The sequence below is a fragment of the Cygnus atratus genome, chromosome 5, assembly GCF_013377495.2.
Source record: "Cygnus atratus isolate AKBS03 ecotype Queensland, Australia chromosome 5, CAtr_DNAZoo_HiC_assembly, whole genome shotgun sequence".
Lineage (NCBI taxonomy): Eukaryota > Metazoa > Chordata > Aves > Anseriformes > Anatidae > Cygnus > Cygnus atratus.
This window is the reverse complement of record NC_066366.1, coordinates 59,880,608-59,898,279: the sequence shown is the minus strand read 5'-3', so window position 1 is coordinate 59,898,279 and position 17,672 is coordinate 59,880,608. Positions and strand designations below refer to the sequence as shown.

At 40.0% G+C, this 17,672-nt stretch overlaps 1 protein-coding gene across 1 annotated transcript; it reads left to right on the top strand.

The window, feature by feature from the left end:
• The first annotated feature begins 1,381 nt into the window (after positions 1-1,381).
• Positions 1,382-17,408, top strand: PCNX4 (pecanex 4). Its single transcript, XM_035551455.1, has 12 exons — positions 1,382-1,630; positions 4,377-4,432; positions 5,092-5,818; positions 7,454-7,633; positions 7,725-8,239; positions 9,046-9,146; positions 9,296-9,418; positions 9,560-9,923; positions 12,568-12,671; positions 13,120-14,156; positions 14,641-14,827; positions 15,199-17,408. The coding sequence occupies exons 3-12, from the start codon at positions 5,130-5,132 to the stop codon at positions 15,448-15,450; spliced, it is 3,552 nt and encodes a 1,183-aa protein (XP_035407348.1). The 5' UTR covers positions 1,382-1,630; positions 4,377-4,432; positions 5,092-5,129; the 3' UTR covers positions 15,451-17,408.
• The last annotated feature ends 264 nt before the right edge of the window (positions 17,409-17,672 follow it).

Below are 17,672 nucleotides of genomic sequence, written 5' to 3'. Positions count from 1 at the left end.
TTTATTGTCTCTGAATAACAAAGTTTAACAAGCTTACAAAAAGGTTATAATACTTCTAATTCAAATTCAATTTATAACAGAAATCCTTCTGGCCTATCTGAAATTTTAAGCATATGCCAGTGTGTTAAATTTTATTAGGGATTCAGATTAAAATGGGTGTAGTTATTTCTAAGAATTTGTATAGTGTTTGTCATAACATGGGTATTAAAGTAGACTTATGCATGTCCTATTGAATACAGTTATACATTTTAGTATTATTAGATATAAATTATATCTTGCTCACTCCATTAAATATTCTCAATGTTTAATATGTGTAATTTGAAATATTAAGCAGTATTGCATTAAGGATTTAAATTAGGAAAAGTATTTTTAAAAGTATATTTATATAAAAGTATATTTAAGTATTAAAGTATTTAAAGTATAGAATTAAATTTCAACTTGCCAGTGAATGCTAACATTTATTTAACCTAAAAGAAAACTGAGAATGCACCTTCCTATACCTGAGGCTAGAACCAGTATTTTCATCTTGATTTAGTTTGATTCACATAAACTGAGAAAGACCATTAACGTGACTAATGTCCACATGCAGAAAACTATTTTAATATGATTTCAGAATGCTGTAGATTATTCGTGCTAAATATTTTAATTTACTATTAGGATGTTGTGTATTGAATATTCATGTAAAAATGTCAGAATTAAGGACAGACAAGTCTGATCAGTTTTTCATTTTTGTTATTATCGGAAGATTAGAAGTAACTAAATACGTGATTAAAAAACAGCCTCAGACATTTTTACGGCAGCTCTCAGAGGGACAGAAAGAAACCTGAGGAAACCTGAGGTGATGAATTCATCAGAGGAAGGGGGACAACACTCCGAGAGCAGCACTACAGGATTTGGGACAGCAGCAGCGGCCATCCCCTGGCACAGCTCTTGTGTGGGCTGAGGGATTCTTTTCACATTTCATTTTGGGAGTCGGCTAGAAAGCCACAGGTCCCTCACGTCTGATTTTACAACGGGAAGACGACAGCAATGTGTGGAAGGCACACCCAGCGTCTCTGAGGGAAGCGGTAGCACTAAGCACCGGCCTGCCCCGGGGCCAGACGCTCCGCAGCGGGGTCGAGAAGGCGGCCAGCCCTTCGCCACCGCCTCGCACCCCGTGTGCCAACCGCCCCGAGAAGCCGCCCGGAGCAGCCCCCGCGCAGGCCGGGGCCATTTCCCCCGGGCAGCCCGGCCGCCCCGCGCGGCCTCGTCCCTCACGCAGAGACAAAATGGCGGCGGGGGCTGAGTGGGGGGGGCGCTGTCGCCGTGAGGCAGGGCCTCAGCGTTGCCGATAACCGCCTCCTCCTCCTCCTCCCTCATCTCCTCCTCCTCCTTCTCCTTCCCCGCCGTCCTCAGCGGCAGCAGCACCCAGGCGGAGGGGCCTCGCCGGCGGGGAGGAGCGTGCGACCGCGGCCTGTATCGTTCGCGCTCCCTCAGGAAAGCCGTGGGGCCGGGGTGTGTGTGTGGGGGGGGAGCGCTCCATCGTCCTTCCTCCTCCTCCTCCTCCTCCTCCCGCCTCAGGCTCAGCCCCGTTTCCCCTTCTCCCCACCGCCCCGCAAATCCCCTGAGCTGCTCCGAGCCCGGGCCAGAGGTAGGTGCCCTCCTCACAGAGGCTCTTCATCACGGCTGCCTCTCGCTGGCCCCGGCTGCTGAGGTGCAGACGCCAGCCCCCCGGGGATGAAGAGGGGGTGCGGCCATGCTGGGGGGTGCAGCAGCGGCCGGGCCCTTCCCTGGAGCAGGCGGAGAGGGGCGAGCCGGGGCCTGGCTCCGCCAGACCGGCATTGCCCCCCCCCCCTGTGTCTGCCCCCAGGTAGCCGGCCCCCCTTCCTCTCCGTAGTTAAAAAGTAGCAGAGGGGGTGTTTGTTGGCAGCCTGGCAGGTCGCTGGATTTCTTTGCCCTGCAGAAATGCTGAGGGAGAGGTCGCTGGGCAGCAAGTGTGGTTAACCTGCTGGGGGTCCTGCCTCATCAGGTGCAGAGGTGCATGGGGCTGGAGGTGGTCCTGGAGGTGGTCCAGGGGTTACCTCGCCACCTGGGGACGTGTTCCTCATGACAGGAGCCCGGCAGCCAAAAAGGCTGTGTCTTCAGCCGGGGATCTGGTGTCAGCACCGCTGGGGAGAGGTTCCCAGCCATCTCCATGGGTGGGAAGCCAGTCTGGCATAAAGCTGCATCTTTAACCATGAAACGGGTGGAAATGTGGGCATTTTAGCATGTAGGTTTGCACAGGTGCATCTGGATTTGCCCAGGCAGGGGCTGTCTGCAGCTTCCCCCGCACCTCCCATGCTTGCATTTGTACGTGGTGTGCTAGCAGGTGGCTTATAACCCTTACTTAGTCTCATGTGAAAAGAAGACCACCTAGGTAAGTAGTTTTAAGCCTTACCCACTTCAGCGGCTTAGGTGACTGAGAGCTGTACACATGTTCTCTTGTAATCTGCTTGAAATAAAACCAAACCGCACTGATCTGTCATCAGTGTATATGAAGGATGATGTTTACCTAGTAAAAAATTCACGCCTTCATGTGAATTGCTGCCTGAACTTATGCAAGATTTGCGTTGTCTCACTTTCTTTTATGCAATGTGGACATAGGGAGGATATTGCGGGGATAACACGTTAAATGGTTTTATGGTGTTAAAGGCCTTTTATCATCCGTGTTACGATAGTATCTAAGTCACTTAGATCCCTGCTGGTGATGACAAACTGTTGTCGTGCAGACTGTTTGGGTAACCAGGCAAGTTGTCACAGTCGGGCCAGGCCTGTATGTTAGGAATGTATATTGAAGCCAGGTCCTGTAAACACTTAACTAATGTGTGGAGTCCTGTTGCTAGGGCTTTGCACAGAAATAACGAGACATGCACGAGTGCCTCTTTGAAGTCCTAACGTGTTACCTGACTATTTGGAAGCCAGGAGGATAGCTGACAGTATCATTTCCATATTTCTTGAGCTTAAGTCTTGGACTTGTCGTTTATAAATAAACTCACTTCTTTTTATGGCTCTTCTTACGTTTTGGAGTGCAGCCAAGTAGAACTATATTGTTTATGTGCATAGATTTTGTCTCGCACAAAGATGTCTATTGTTTACACAGAAACTGTGAGAGGAATGTTTTGTTAACATTTTGTTAGCAATATAAACTGACAAACACAAATGCAAGCTAAAACGTGAAACAAAAATAGACCTTTTTAGAGAGAGCAGAAAATCACAGCTGCCAGACAACTGTTTTTAAGGGAAAACTATGCACCTTTTGGTTCTACATTTCTTTTAAACTCATCTTCTGGCCTTTACATACATATAAATCTACTGTGTTTAGCTTTCAGAGCAACTTTGTTTCATGCATATGTAGCTCTTTAAGCAGTGTTTCTTTTTATAGACAAGATTGTCTGAATTATATATTTTTTTTAATTACATTTTAAAATTGTTTTTAATTGGGTGTGTCCTTGTTACATATTCAAATTCTTGAATTGGCTGTGATGAATTCCCCTCTCCATTGTCAACATGTGTCTTTTCCATTATGACTGCCTACTGCCTTCTCCTTCCCTTAAGAACAAAAAAGCCTTACAATGACTTGAAATAGTAAGACCAAAAAAATCTTTATGGTTTCAGTATTTCATGTTCTGTGTTTACAGACTCCATGTTGGAATTTTTACAATTAAAAAGAAATCCACAGTGTTCATGGAGAGTAGTTAACAAGCCTGTAGGGTCCTGCTTTTCGTTGCAGTGTGTGTTGACTTGGTGTACCCTGAAAGCAAATTTCCATTTGTGATGATGCCTATCAATGGCCTTTAAGATATCTCATTGGCGCTGTTTCTAGCTTAGACCTGTGATAACTATTATGTGCCTGCAGTCAAATCATTGTTATCTGTTTAAATGTGAGGAGTAAAATGTGCTCAAAAGCACCTGAAAGCATTTGGTTTTGTAGAACGAAGAAACCGTGGTGGCTGGAAACTCCACGGCAGTAAAGAGTTTATTTTTACTATATTGGCAGTGACAGCTAATGGGTGTTCATGAGATATACAGGTCCAGTAGAAGGAAGTCAGAATTTCAATACTTGCACAATAAAATTCAGCATCTCTTTTTTAAAGTAATAATATTAATGAAATTCTTTTGCATTGCATTCTTTGTGCTGTTTTTTCACCCTGTGTCTTACCTGGAGTATTCATACTTGTCATTCACGGGTTTTTGCTTTTGAGACCAGTAGCATAAAGTTATATTTGAATACTGTAGTTACCTTCTTGCATTCATTATTTCTACATTGTCTGATGCCCTCTAAATGAGTATTCATACCTGATTTTTATTTGATGATTCACTGTAAAGGTTTACATGCCTGTTTTTTTTCTTTTTTTCAGCTTTCTCCATTGACATAAAGAAGATGTTGATGTGCCAATTCTGCTACAACTCACAAGTATTGTGTGTTTTTCTTGTTTTTGTTTTTTTTGGTTTTATATTTTAGGATACAGAAAGTGAACTGTTTGTTGTCTGTCTCATGTGGTGCTTTGCACACAGAGATCCTGTTCTGTGACTAGGCTATGTAGGGAGCACATTTTACAGAGGCAGATAGGACAAGAGGGAATGATTTTAACCTGAAATAGGGGAGGTTTAGATTGGATGTTAGGTGGAAATTCTTTACTCAGAGGGTGGTGAGGACCTGGCGCAGGGTGCCAGGAATAGTTCAAACCCAGGCTGGATGGGGCTTTGGGCAGCCTGGTCTAGTGGGAGGTGTCCCTGCCGTGGCACAGGGTTGGAACCAGATGGGCTTTAAGGTCCTTACCAAACCAAGCCGTTCTGTGATGATTCTATGACACTAAAAATGCTGATGGGTAAAAATGACTTTTATTTTTTTATTCTATTTTAAAATAGTCTTTTTCCATCTTAGGTGTTTGCTTAGTAGTTGTATTCTGGTAGCAAATTCTATGGATGCTTTAAGATAATGTTTACTAACACTAACATGTTAGAATTCCACTACAATCTAATAAATGAAAATAGGACAAAAAAAATCCCTGGTTAAGTTTTGCGTTCCAGATTCAGTAATGTTCCCTTCTTTTTCTTTCTGTTCTTTTACAGGAAAAATGATATTCATCCAGCATTCCTGAGTAATAAGAATGGGTCCAGATGTACCTCTGCTGAATGATTACAAGCAGGAGTTCTTCTTGAAGCGCTTCCCACAGACTGTGCTGGGAGGTCCCCGGTTTAAATTAGGCTATTGTGCCCCTCCTTACATATATGTGAATCAGATTATTCTTTTCTTGATGCCATGGGTTTTGGGAGGAGTAGGAACACTTCTGTACCAGTTAGACATTATGAAAGACTATTATACTGCAGCACTTTCAGGAGGACTGATGTTTGTTACTGCACTTATCCTTCAGATGGCAAATATATATGCAAAACAGAAAACAGTGACAGTAGAAAGAATGCAAATTCAGAATACACTAACAGATGAAGATGAGTTTGAATTTTCCAGCTGTGTAGGTTCGGAGACAGTAAAATTTATTATTCCTGGCAAGAAGTATATAATCAACACTGTATTTCATTCGTTTCTGGCAGGGGTATTGTGTGGGCTGGGAACTTGGTATCTGCTGCCAAACAGAATAACCTTGCTGTATAGCAACATTGGAGGGACTGTTACGATCTTTGTATTTGGATGGGTGACTGTATGTATAGCAGAGTATTCGCTAATCATAAACACAGCTACCGAAACAGCTACTTTCCAAGCACTGGATACTTACGAAATCACTGCTCTGATGAGACCTTTCTACATTTTTGTCTTCATTGCAGTGGATCTTGCACACAGGTAAAGCTAATGCAGCATTTTGCTAATTAAAGTAATGGTTATTGTGTTTATATTTTAATAAGAAAGATGAAATTTGAGGTTTCAATCAACTGTAGGAAGTCCAAAAGAAGCTAGAAGAGCATATAGCAGACAATGATGCGCTACATTGTGCATAAAAAGTTGTTCTTAAATTTTTTTAGTGTTTCATATAAATTCAGAAGCCCCTGAGAGAGCCCTCAAGAGGCTTCTAAGTTAGGGACAGCTAAAATTGTCTTCTACAGAGTTGATTTCGGTATTTTTGTACAAGAGCATTTGCGTCAACATCCTTTTAAAGAATACGTTCTCAAAAACATGTTCCTGATCTGGAACTGTAAATTTAAACACTGCAGACTTCAGGAGTACCAGATTTATATCCAAATTTTGTCTTGCAATGTTTTCTAATTTAGTCTGTGCAAAGCCACTGCAGAGGGTTATAAATTACAGGCCAAAATAGCAGGAATTTGGCTTTTAATGAGCAGATAAGCAACTGTGAACCTTGCTGTGTGTTTGTTATGTGGATTTTGAACTTGGATTTTTAAATGCTTTAGTAATAAGGAAGAACTACATCATTGTGCAAATGAGAGACTGTTTTATATTTTTCAGATGAATGCCTTAGCTGAAGCATTTGTAGAATCTCTTAAAGCAAGATTTATTTTTTTTTTACTTTATGCATTCTTTCTCCTTGTCAGGTGAAATTTATATCACATTGTCACATGTACATATTTTGTGGTTGGGGTACTTCAAATGCATTAAAAAAAAATGTTTGATCTTGCTAATTTTGCATTTGGAGATGTCTTTGCCAGTGATTTACCCTAGTTGCTTCTTCAGTTACAATATGGTAATTACACACATGGTCTTGGACCTCAAATTCTTGTATCTGAATTCAGGAGGAGAAAAACCTTTAAATTCCTGACCGAATTCTTTTGAGGCTTGCTTATTTATTTACTAAGAAGTAGAGAGAAGTCAAGTATCTTAGCAGTCCAACGTTAAGTAAATGAGCTTGCTGATGAACTATGTATGGCTTAGGATGTATGCAGACTTCTAATATTGATTTTTATATTTTTTACAGAAAGATTTAAAAGCTTTTATGTACCAAATTACATTTAACATTCCTGAAGAGAGTAGGTGCCTTGATGTGCAGGCAACGTGCCAGTTCTTCCAGTGTTAACGCTTGCATCTTGGATCTTGGACTTGCATAAAAATTTTGTTTATGTAGTTTTGAGATGATACTTAACTTTTTTTTTTTTGGTAAAATGGTTGAAGCTTTAGAGCTTCTAGACTTTTCTTTGTACAAGTATTTCTAAGTTTATAGTCACAATAGTATCAAAATAACTAGGATACTTAGGACATTTGGCACATCTGTGTAATTTGAAAGCTTCCAAACTTTTTAATAAAAAAAAAAATTAGCCAGCGTTCCAGTGTTCTAGCTGATGTATTACTGCCCCAAGCATAAATTTATGTCCTCATGTTTCCTTTTAAAAAATAGCAGTTGAGGTTTTGTAGATTGAATGTGTAATGTTTATAATTCTGGATTTACTGTACTAGTTAAACAAAAAGCCTTCCTACACATCAGCTATGTTTTCCTTCACAGAAGTCAAATACATTTCTTCTTTCCAGGTTTGCTGTCAACGCACCCATTATAGAGCAGACAAACCAGATTTTGCACATCGTATTTCTTTTTCTGCCGTTCTTGTGGGCAATGGGAATTCTGCCCCCCCTTGACGCACTTTTTCTGTGGGGAATGGAACAACTGTTGGAGTTTGGACTAGGAGGTTCACCTATGTCAAGTAACACAAAGTAAATTTTGTTTATATAACGATAAAATATAGCAATATTGTTTATAACCTTTTTCTTTTCAAGCAAATCTTTTTTATTTTCTCCTTCACAGGTTATTAGTAATGTTTCTCATTTCTGCTGGAACAGCAATAGCATCGTATTTCATTCCCAGCACTCTCGGTGTGATCCTCTTCATGACTGGATTTGGGTTCATACTGAGTCTTAACCTAAGCGAGATTGGTTTTGCCTTCAAACACACCATGATCAGCCATTTAGCCTCCAGAAAATCTAAATATATGCACAGTGGTCTTAGAATACAGTTTGGGTGGAGGGAGTTTATTTTTTATTTGACTGTATTGACACTCGCTCTCATAGAAGCTGGCCTGCTGCATCAATTTGCAGGCTTTTCATCATTTTCCAAAGCCAGTCCTCAGGCTATAGCAAGTTATATCCTGATTGTATTACTTGTAATTATGTGGATTCTTAGAGAGATTCAGAGAGTGTACTTGTTTGGAACCTTCCGAAACCCCTTTTATCCAAAGGATATCAGGACTGTGACTGTGTTCATGGAGAAGCAAAGAAGGCTAATGAAAGTTGGTGTTGTCAGGAGGATTTTACTAACACTAGGTAGGAATACACGCTATCTGTTGTTTGTTAGATGATGTTTTAGGGAGATTGAAACAACACTAGAATTACTGTATGTGCAAGACTGTGAATGAACTAAGAAAAAACAAGTAGCTGAAAATATTGGTTGATGTTTTGCTTGATTATGCATTGAGGTAATTAATATTGGTTCAGAATATTTGAGAGTGATAACTGATTTTTTTAAGAGGTAAACGTAAGAAAATGAGCTTTTAAAAACTCCAACTCAGAAAGCAAGGCCTTTTAAAGGATTTTGTTTACAACATCAGTATTCACTTTTGAAAAAAAAAAAGTCTCTTCTAGATTTTAACAAAGGTACTTGTTAAAATAAAATGAATTGGGAGTCTTGAAGCTGACTGTACTTTTTAGTTAAAGGGAACAGTCCCCTTGCTGGTGGAGATCGGGACAAATTTGTTTACTTTGGTGGAACCAAAATTTGACCTAAATTCATTTAATTTAATTAAAAAAGTGTCATTTTGGGGAAGTGGATTAATGAGCACTATTCCATGTTTATTTTTACTTGTTAATATGAGTATTCCCATTATCCTTAGGGAAACAAGCAAAGTAATAAGTAAAAACCAAGCATTGATATAAATGGTTGCAGTCTTGGGCCAGTAGTGCAAATACATTGTTTGATATCCTGGAAGCGTAACACAAAGAGAAGTTTGTAATAATGAAGGGAGGAGTTCTCTTTTTACACTAAGATTTCCATTCTGCAATAAGACTTTACCTCTGTAAATTTTAATTGTGTTTTTGAAAGGAAATCAGTTATTCTTCTGTTTCAATTACAGTGTCTCCATTTGCTATGATAGCATTCCTGTCACTAGACCGTTCGCTACAAAATCTTCATTCTGTGTCTGTTTGCATTGGATTCACAAGAATATTTAGGATGGTAATTCAAAATTTAATTACATTAGCCTAAGAAATTCTCTTCTACATGGTTTAAGTATTAAAATGACTTGGAAGAAATATTCCAGGTCAGGAAAGCAGAGAAAAGATAAACACATTTTTAAATGTATGTCTAACGTATCTCCATTTTAGGTATGGCAGAATACAGAAAATGCCCTGCTGGACATAGTGGTTGTGTCAGTGGCGCAAATGTTGGTGCTCAGTCCAGACCTCTGGTGGAACAGGAGCCTTGATACAGGAATCAGACTTTTGTTGGTAATTGTCATAATTATCATTGTCAGTGATAATCACGCTTCATTTTCTTATAATTATTCTAGATAAGGCAGCTTTAGCAGTGCTGAATGTGTTCTGATACAGAGTATAAATGAGCACGAGCTTGTTGTACGTGTCTTGCAGGTTGGTATCCTACGGGATCGACTGTTTCAGTTTGTCTCAAAGCTGCAGTTCGCCGTAGCTATTCTTTTGACATCGTGGACAGAGAAAAAACAACGTCGCAAATCTACCGCCACCTTAATCACACTGAATGTGGTTTTCTTCCCAATCCTGCTGATCTTCATCGCCCTCTCTGCGCTCCTTTCTTCTCCGCTGCTGCCACTCTTCACACTACCAGTATTTTTGATCGGGTTTCCTAGGCCTATCCGAAGCTGGCCAGGACCCGTGGGTGCTACAGCGTGTGTTTGCTCTGATACAGTGTACTACCAGCAGATGGTTCCAAGTCTGGCTGTTGCTCTGCAGTCTGCATTAGCAGCCGGTAGCCTAGGTAGGTGTGCTAGCAGCACTGTGATGGAATGTATATAAATATTTTGAGAAGTGTGATTTTGCTGGGGAATATGAGAATCAGCATCTGATTGAAAACACATTTCAAATGCGTAGGTTAAATCTGATATTCAGTGATTGTTCATTTGAAGAAAAAGTGATTACTTCTCATACCAATCTGCTTCATACGTTCTTCTAAGAAAATAATTCTTTGTTGTCTTTGAAATAAGTAGAAACAAACCAGTGATGAAACAGCATCAATCCTAATCTTTCTGTACTGAACAAAAAAGGTGCTATGGATTTACCTCACCTAATTAGAGGCAAGTGTATTGAGGAGTTCTCTTAACAGTGAAGAAAAGGAGGTTTCAAACTGCTATTTGGGTTTACATATGTGCTTTTCTTTTTGTCAGTTCTATTGTTCCAAGGACCAGAAGGTGATTTTGTTAATTTGGATGCATTAATTAGGTTGGATGGATATGGACTGGATGTTTGTAAAATACATGTTGTAGACTAACTAGCTGTAAACAGCTGAGACCAGAAACAGTTGATGAGATCATATCTCATGCATCAGTTGATGATGTCATATCTCATGCAGGCAGTCAGGGTGAGGTTGTAACAACATTTCTGGTCTTAAAACCTGTGAAAGACATCGAGATGGGTATTTCACAGATTTATATAAACAGAGGTGAAGAAATGCTGATTTTTTTCCCAGCTGGAGACAGGATAACTGTTAAAATAGCAAGCTCGTTTTCTAGAGAAACAGTCTTTGTGTAACATAAATAATCAAGAGCTCGTTGCCCTTTGACAGAAGATAAACATTTACATAAGCCTCTTAGAAAATGGCTTGCAACTGGAAAAGTTGGACTGATAGTTAGTGGAAGTTAACCTTAATCACTCTTTCCTGAAGAATGTATGCAAGTGCTTTACAAGGAAATATTGCTGCAGTTTTAGTACAGGTGGAGAATTATTAAAAAGAAAAACTAGTAAGCTTTTTTCTCTAAAGAGGAGAGAGATGCTTCACTGTTACCAGCCTGTGTGTGTGTGTTTTTCTATTTCTCCGTTGCCATTATGACTGTGGTGACCTCAGATTAAATAATTTAAAACACCAGCCTTTATGGGAAAAATGTCCTCTCTTTAATGGGAAAATCTGTGAATGAACATCTTCAAGCAAGAAAAAATGTTGTGTTCTCTGATGAGTTAAAATTTAAAGACATACCACTTTGTGTGTCTCTATTTTAATTTAAAGTCATACTTTTTTCTATGTTAAGGAGTTTTAGTAGCTTTAACAGCTAGCAAGAAAAATATTAAAATCTTTGCAAAATGTTAGCAAGAAAATGTACTTCATTAGCTCACTGGGATAGAAAAGGTTACTTAAATTTTAACTAGATATTAATGGTTGGTTTCACTAATTCCATTTTACAACATTCTAAAACTGAAATTCTCCCTGCAAGTGAGTGATCGCTTGGATGTGAGAGAGAGCAGAAGCAAGTTGTAAACTGGCACTAAAGGTACCTTGTCGTGCTAAGAACAACACCATTGTGTTGGAGGAGCTGACAGTAGGCTGTAACTTAAATAGATTATAACCACCAGTTGCTCAGAAGTTTGGCATTGCCTTTTTTACTGAAATAGGTAGAAGAGAAAAACAATGCTATGTTTTTTTTGGACATAAGACATTTAATTTTTACAGTGAGAGCTGGATTGTGGGATTTTTTAATACTAATTAGTTTGAACTGTGACCTGATGTTCAGGTCTTAATTTTCAAATTCCAGTTGTTCTTGTGTAGCTGCATTTTTAGTGATGTCAAACTTAAGAAAGTGTATGGAATTTATTTATTTACTTATGGGGGTACTTCAGAAAGACCACAGGTGATTCCCACTGTGTCTGTTGCTGGCGTTCAGTGTGTATGATACTGGCTCACATATCTTTAAAGAGAAGCCCTTAGAAATAGGTGTTCCTGAAAATGTAGGTCTTGATTTATCTGCTTCTATTTGTGTATCTGTAAAATGGGTACAACACCATGTCATTGGTAATCTGACAGTTCTGCAGCACTCTGGATTTTGCATCCTGGGGGATATTTCTAATCCCTCCAGAATGCAGACAAATTAATTTAGGAACTGGTAGTGTAGGTACCAACTCCTGTTGGATTTTTAGATTTTTATTTCCCCCATGACAAGTAAACAGTAAATAGGGCCATCAAGGTACCCATGTGCTAGCTGATGATTCTTCACTGCCGAATACAGTAAGAAGAATTTTAGATCTCCAAGTGACCCCCATGGGAACTGTGCACTTGGAAATGCAGCCAAAGATGATACTTAATCATGAAAGTCATGTGCACAAGGGGAACTGAGGGTGGGGTTGCTTTAACCCTCGTTGAGTGTGAATTCTGTAGTCCTGTGGTTCTGTAATGGTTCCACACTTTTCCATAGTGTTTTCAAAGATAGCACCACAATTTCAATATCTACCTTTGCAGCTAATTCCTTTAAGATTCTAGGATACTAATTAGCCAGTTTTAATTAATTTTTGTGTTGGATGTTTTGTGTACACAGTTGATTTCCTTAGCTGGCATGTGGAAAAGGCTTTCATTGATATAATGCTACAGTTATACCACAGTTTCTGGGTATTTTTTTTTGTTGTTTTTTCTTGTCTAGGTCTCTCTCTACCTGGATCACATTACCTGTGCCGTTTTCAGGATAGATTGATGTGGATATTGGTGCTAGAAAAAGGCTTCACTTATTGTGGTGTTAACATTAAGGTAAGTGCATGCTGAGGATTAACTTTGTGTATAAGTAACTTACTGGTTACTTACGCAATGTCATTAATTTACCTGATGCTACAGTCAATTTTTTAAGATAAGTGTTATTGCTATATTAACTGGTCTTACAGCTGACGTGCTTAGCAGTTGTGAAATTATTTATCATCTATCTTGTAACATAACATTTTTAGTAAGCTAGTTAATACAGATCTGCATGAGGCAAAGTTGGCTTTTTTGTAAGACTCTTATTGTGTCTAACAGCGTAGTGAGTGCTTTGGGGTTATCATTATGTCTAGTTAGATTTGTAGGTAACTCACTTCTGGAAATACTGATAATGGAGCATGTCTTCATTTGTGGAGAAAAATGTTGCAAGAAAACAGAACTTGCTAGTATTTAAGCATAGGTACTGGTGAAGACTAAACCCAAATTGTTCTCATTTGTGCTTTAGGGGCTAGAATTGCAGGAAACGTCCTGTCATGCTGCTGAAGCTCACAGAGTTGATGAGATTTTTGAAATGGCCTTCGAACACCAGGAGCACACAAAGGTTCTTTCTCCTAATGACCATTTTGGACACATTTTGACTCCTTGTACTGTTCTGCCTGTGAGACTGTATTCCGATGCCAGAAATGTGTTATCTGGAATAATCGACTCCCATGAGAATTTGAAGCACCTGAAAGATGATTTCATTAAAGTGCTTGTATGGATGCTTGTCCAGTACTGTTACAAAAAATCAAAAACATGGGAGAGCCTGGGCAGTGTGGACAAGAACAAAAAAAGATCATTTCCAGAAAATCAGCACAGCGGTGCAGCAGAAACACCCAGGCCGCTGAGGGACGAAGATAGCTTTAGTGTTGATACAATTGAGGACTGGACTGATGATAGTGACATTTTTGATCTCGAACCCAGGGGCAAAATGAGAGACAGAAAAGAACCGGGACATTTGGGAATGACACCGAAAGCACATCTCTCTATTCCAGGATCTGTAGAAACACAGAGCCAAGATGTCCCACAGGAAATGTCACCAGAAGATAAGTTACACAGGGCTGTTGTCCTTGGGCTTCCTGCTGTAGACAAAGGAAAACAGGAAGAAATTTTACCTCAGGTTGAGTTTAGTTGCTCGTACTCAGAGCTGTTGAGCCTCCCTGAGGAATGGCGAACGGCCCCGGTGCCTACTTCGAAAGTCAATGAAATGCGGCAGAGGTTTCCAGAAGAATGGTACCATTTCATTTTGAGTCAGCTGGACTTTTTTCATCTGACAGAAAAGCCTTCCAATTTACTTGAAGACCTCATGAAAGATAAAGCTTTGAAAGATTTGTACGTCCATGGTGTGTTGTCGTGTTGTTTTGGTCTGTTTGGACTGGATAACACTGTGCCAGCCCCGAGCCATGTGTTCAGAGCGTACACCGGTGGCATCCCATGGTCTGTTGGTTTGGACTGGCTAACGGGCAAACCAGAGCTGTTCCAGCTTGCCCTGAAAGCATTCAGGTAAACAGACTCACAGATTTTAACAGTGAGACAGGAGTACTGGGCTTTGAAAGTATCAGTTCGCTAAGAGTAGTTCATTCTAAAACCATAACGCTTAAAGATATTTGTAGCTTCTTTCTACATGAATATTGCCTGTAACCCTGAGCCGTGAAGCCTGTGATAGCCTTCCTTAGTCCCTTCCCCACTGCAACTGCTTCCAATACTGGAAATCTGCCTTCTTAAGTGGGGAAAAACACAAAGTCTAATTGAATTGTGATGGAGTTAAATGTTTGGCACTTTCCATTATCAGGCAGAGGTAACAGTGGGGTGAAGGAAAGATGTTTCAGCTAATGTGTTTCATGTCTGGGTGAGCTAAAAGCTGTGCCTACTAACTCCTAGTTCCTCTGCTGACAAGTGATAACTTAGAAAGTTGGCACTGCTGAGAGGCTTTCTTCCTCCTGTCATTTGCAGCAGTGCTTACTGTAGGTCTTTCCGTACCTTTCAGATACACTTTTAAACTGATGGTTGACAAAGCAAGCCTGGGGCCAGTTGAGAACTTCAAAGAACTAGTTAACTATCTGGAAGAATACGAAAATGATTGGTACATCGGGCTGGTATCGGATCTTGAGTGGCAGCAAGCAGTTCTTCAGGAAAAGCCATACCTTTTTTCACTGGGACATGATCCAAACATGGTAAGAAGAAAAATTACCGATTAGCAACGTCAAAGCTTGGTTTTCTTTTCCACTGCTTTTTTTTTCTCTCCCCATTATTGTGTTCCAAAACATGAAGCTGTGCAACCAAATTTGTATTTGTACTAGATGGAAACTGACATCACCGTTGCTGGAAATAACAAGGCATTGTTCTTCAGATGCAGTAAAATTTGCTGATTGTGTTCCAAGATGGAAGAATTGAATCAGGGAGACCAGTTTATACAGCTTGACACTTTAGAGGGCCGGTGTTCGTAGCATGTGAAGTCCCAAAGCTTCATGTAGTGCTTGTAACTAAAGCGTTGTGTGTCTTTTTTCAGCATGTACTGAACGTTTTGATCTGTTTGTTTTTGAAGGGAATTTACACTGGGCGAGTCCTCACTCTCCAGGAATTGTTAGTACAAGTGGGAAAACTTAACGATGAAGCTATCCGGGGTCAGTGGGCAAATCTGTCCTGGGAGCTGCTGTATGCTACGAACGATGATGAAGAACGCTACAGCATCCAGGCACACCCAGTTCTTCTGAGAAACCTTACTGTGCAAGCTGCAGACCCACCTCTTGGCTACCCCGTTTATTCATCAGAGCTTCTGCATCTGCCTTTGTTCTAGGCTATCTGTAGCACTTTGTATTATTATTACTGTTTTGTATTTTCCACCTGCATGTCGGAAAACATGCTCATGCTACATTTATGCGCTAGAAGTAAGAGTTTACTGTCGTAATGGCGTTGGGTGGCAGTGCCAAGCCAGCGTCCACAATTTGCACAGAAATGGTGCTAGCCAGAACCTTCAGCAGGCAGGACGTTGCGAGTGGTTTTCTTGCTGCTGGAACATTTGAGACACCATTGCCTGTGTGGCTGACGAGCCAGGAAATGCTGAAATTCTCTTCTCCGGGTTGGAGATTCTCATCATTAACTATTTTTGATGCATTCTGATTTTTTTTTTTTTTCTTTTTAATGGTTGGACAGGTGACTTGCACTGACAAGTTACAGCTCATTGTAGAACCGTCAACCACAGAGTTGGTAACCAAAGTGTATATATGACTATTTATATGAATTTTTTTATTCTGGTCATTTTATATTGGACTGAGTTCAGTTTTAGCATTTGTTATAATATATGACTTTAGGTGATCTTCGTTAGCTCTAGTAAGTTATCAGTTATGTGCTTTAGCAAGAAAGTTGGGAGGATTTTTACCAAAGTGCTTGTTCTGGGGTCAAAGACAATTTGTATAAAACAGTGTGCGGTCTGACACATTGATAACCCCTGTGACCTACTGATGAACGTGAACATGTCTAATTAGGGGGGAGAAGGAATTTAAGTCCGAATGGATTAATTTTATTTCCTTCCTCCAGTATCCGTGTATATATATATATATATATATATATATATATATATACACACACATACATACATACATACAAGTTGTTGTGTGAAACCTGTGTCCACACCACTAAGAAGTCTTCCACGAATACAGTGAGAGCTTGATTGAGGGTGGAGGGGTGGGAGGAGAGGAACCCAGCTGTCTTTGATAGAATTTTTATATATTTTTTTAACCTTTGCAGAGGTTAGAACAGAGTTTGGCAGTTGGTTTGTAGTATTACAGGTCTCCCTGAAAACAGGTTTGGGTCATCTCTCCAGCGATGTGTTTATCCTGGTCACTACCACCCGTCGTTAGCACGTGAGTGTACTTTCTCTGTAGATCAGTAGTTACAGTGTAGTTACTGCTGGTGTATGCTTAGCAGGATGTAAATAATTGTCTTTCTTTAACTAGGATCGATTTCAAAGAGATCTGCTCTGTAACCATTTTGGTATTGGTTTATAAAACCCAGTACTGTTTAATTGGAGCATGTTTATTACTTCTACACCTCACCTTTAAGACCTTTTCCTATTGGATAAAATTTGTCACAGGACTGTGTACTACATGCTAAGCTGTTAACTGATTGTTTTCATTGGTGACCATAAGTTCTTTTAAAGAAATATGCAAACCTTGTAATGGAACTCAGAAGTGGTAACGAAACAAACGTCAGACCCCAAGGTATAGCCCTCTAACAGCACACACAAATTCACACAGAGTATTAGTGGAATCAGCTTTTAGAAAGTGATTGTTTGGTGTGCAGGAGCATAAATAGCCAAGTGCTGATAACCTAAAAAAAGCCTTGGTTGGCCATGAACTGTATCTGGAAATGCAGAATCGTGGAAACAGATCTGGAAGGGGCTTTTAGAGAGCTCGTGCTTCAGCTCACTGTCAAAAGGAACTATTCCTGGCAAATGTATAATCCATCTTAAAACATCTAATACCAAGTATAGGATGAGCTTATCAAGTAGTTCACTAGTTATTTGCTGTTCTTGCAACAGTTGGGAGAGGGATTGTTCATTGTGTTTTTTTTTTTCCTAAAATTAATTTAAACCTCCCTGCCTTGTTGTACGCCTCCTACTGACTTGTCTTCTGTGTGGTTACAGAAGTTTTAGTTACTTTTTTTTTTCAGCAGCAGCGGTCTTTTATTTCATGGTTATAATTTCTGCCCTCATTTTTTGTCTCCTGTAAACCGAATAAACTAGTTGAGAACAGACTGAAGAGAACTGTGATCATTTTCTCTTGCTGTCCTCCGGTTCTCTCCATCTGGTACCCAGCCTTTTAAAAAGCGGTGCTGGTAACTGGCCCTGGTATTCCAGCCGAGATCTCGATTGGTACCAGATGGAGGAATAGAATTACTTACGTGCAGAATTCCTGTTTATGGACAGGAATGTAGAGCTAGGCTCTAATGCATTGTAACATCCTGTCCCCTGCTATTGCAGGCAGCATGTTCTGCAGCCCCTTATTCAGTAGTACACTG

What these genes read in the sequence shown, in the direction of transcription:
- PCNX4 (XM_035551455.1), top strand. Translation starts at nt 5,130, where the DNA reads ATGGGTCCAGATGTACCTCTGCTGAATGATTACAAGCAGGAGTTCTTC. An exon ending in GAGGATTTTACTAACACTAG is followed by an intron (nt 8,240 to 9,045) that starts GTAGGAATACAC and finishes TTTCAATTACAG; the next exon opens with TGTCTCCATTTGCTATGATA. An exon ending in CTTGCCCTGAAAGCATTCAG is followed by an intron (nt 14,157 to 14,640) that starts GTAAACAGACTC and finishes CGTACCTTTCAG; the next exon opens with ATACACTTTTAAACTGATGG.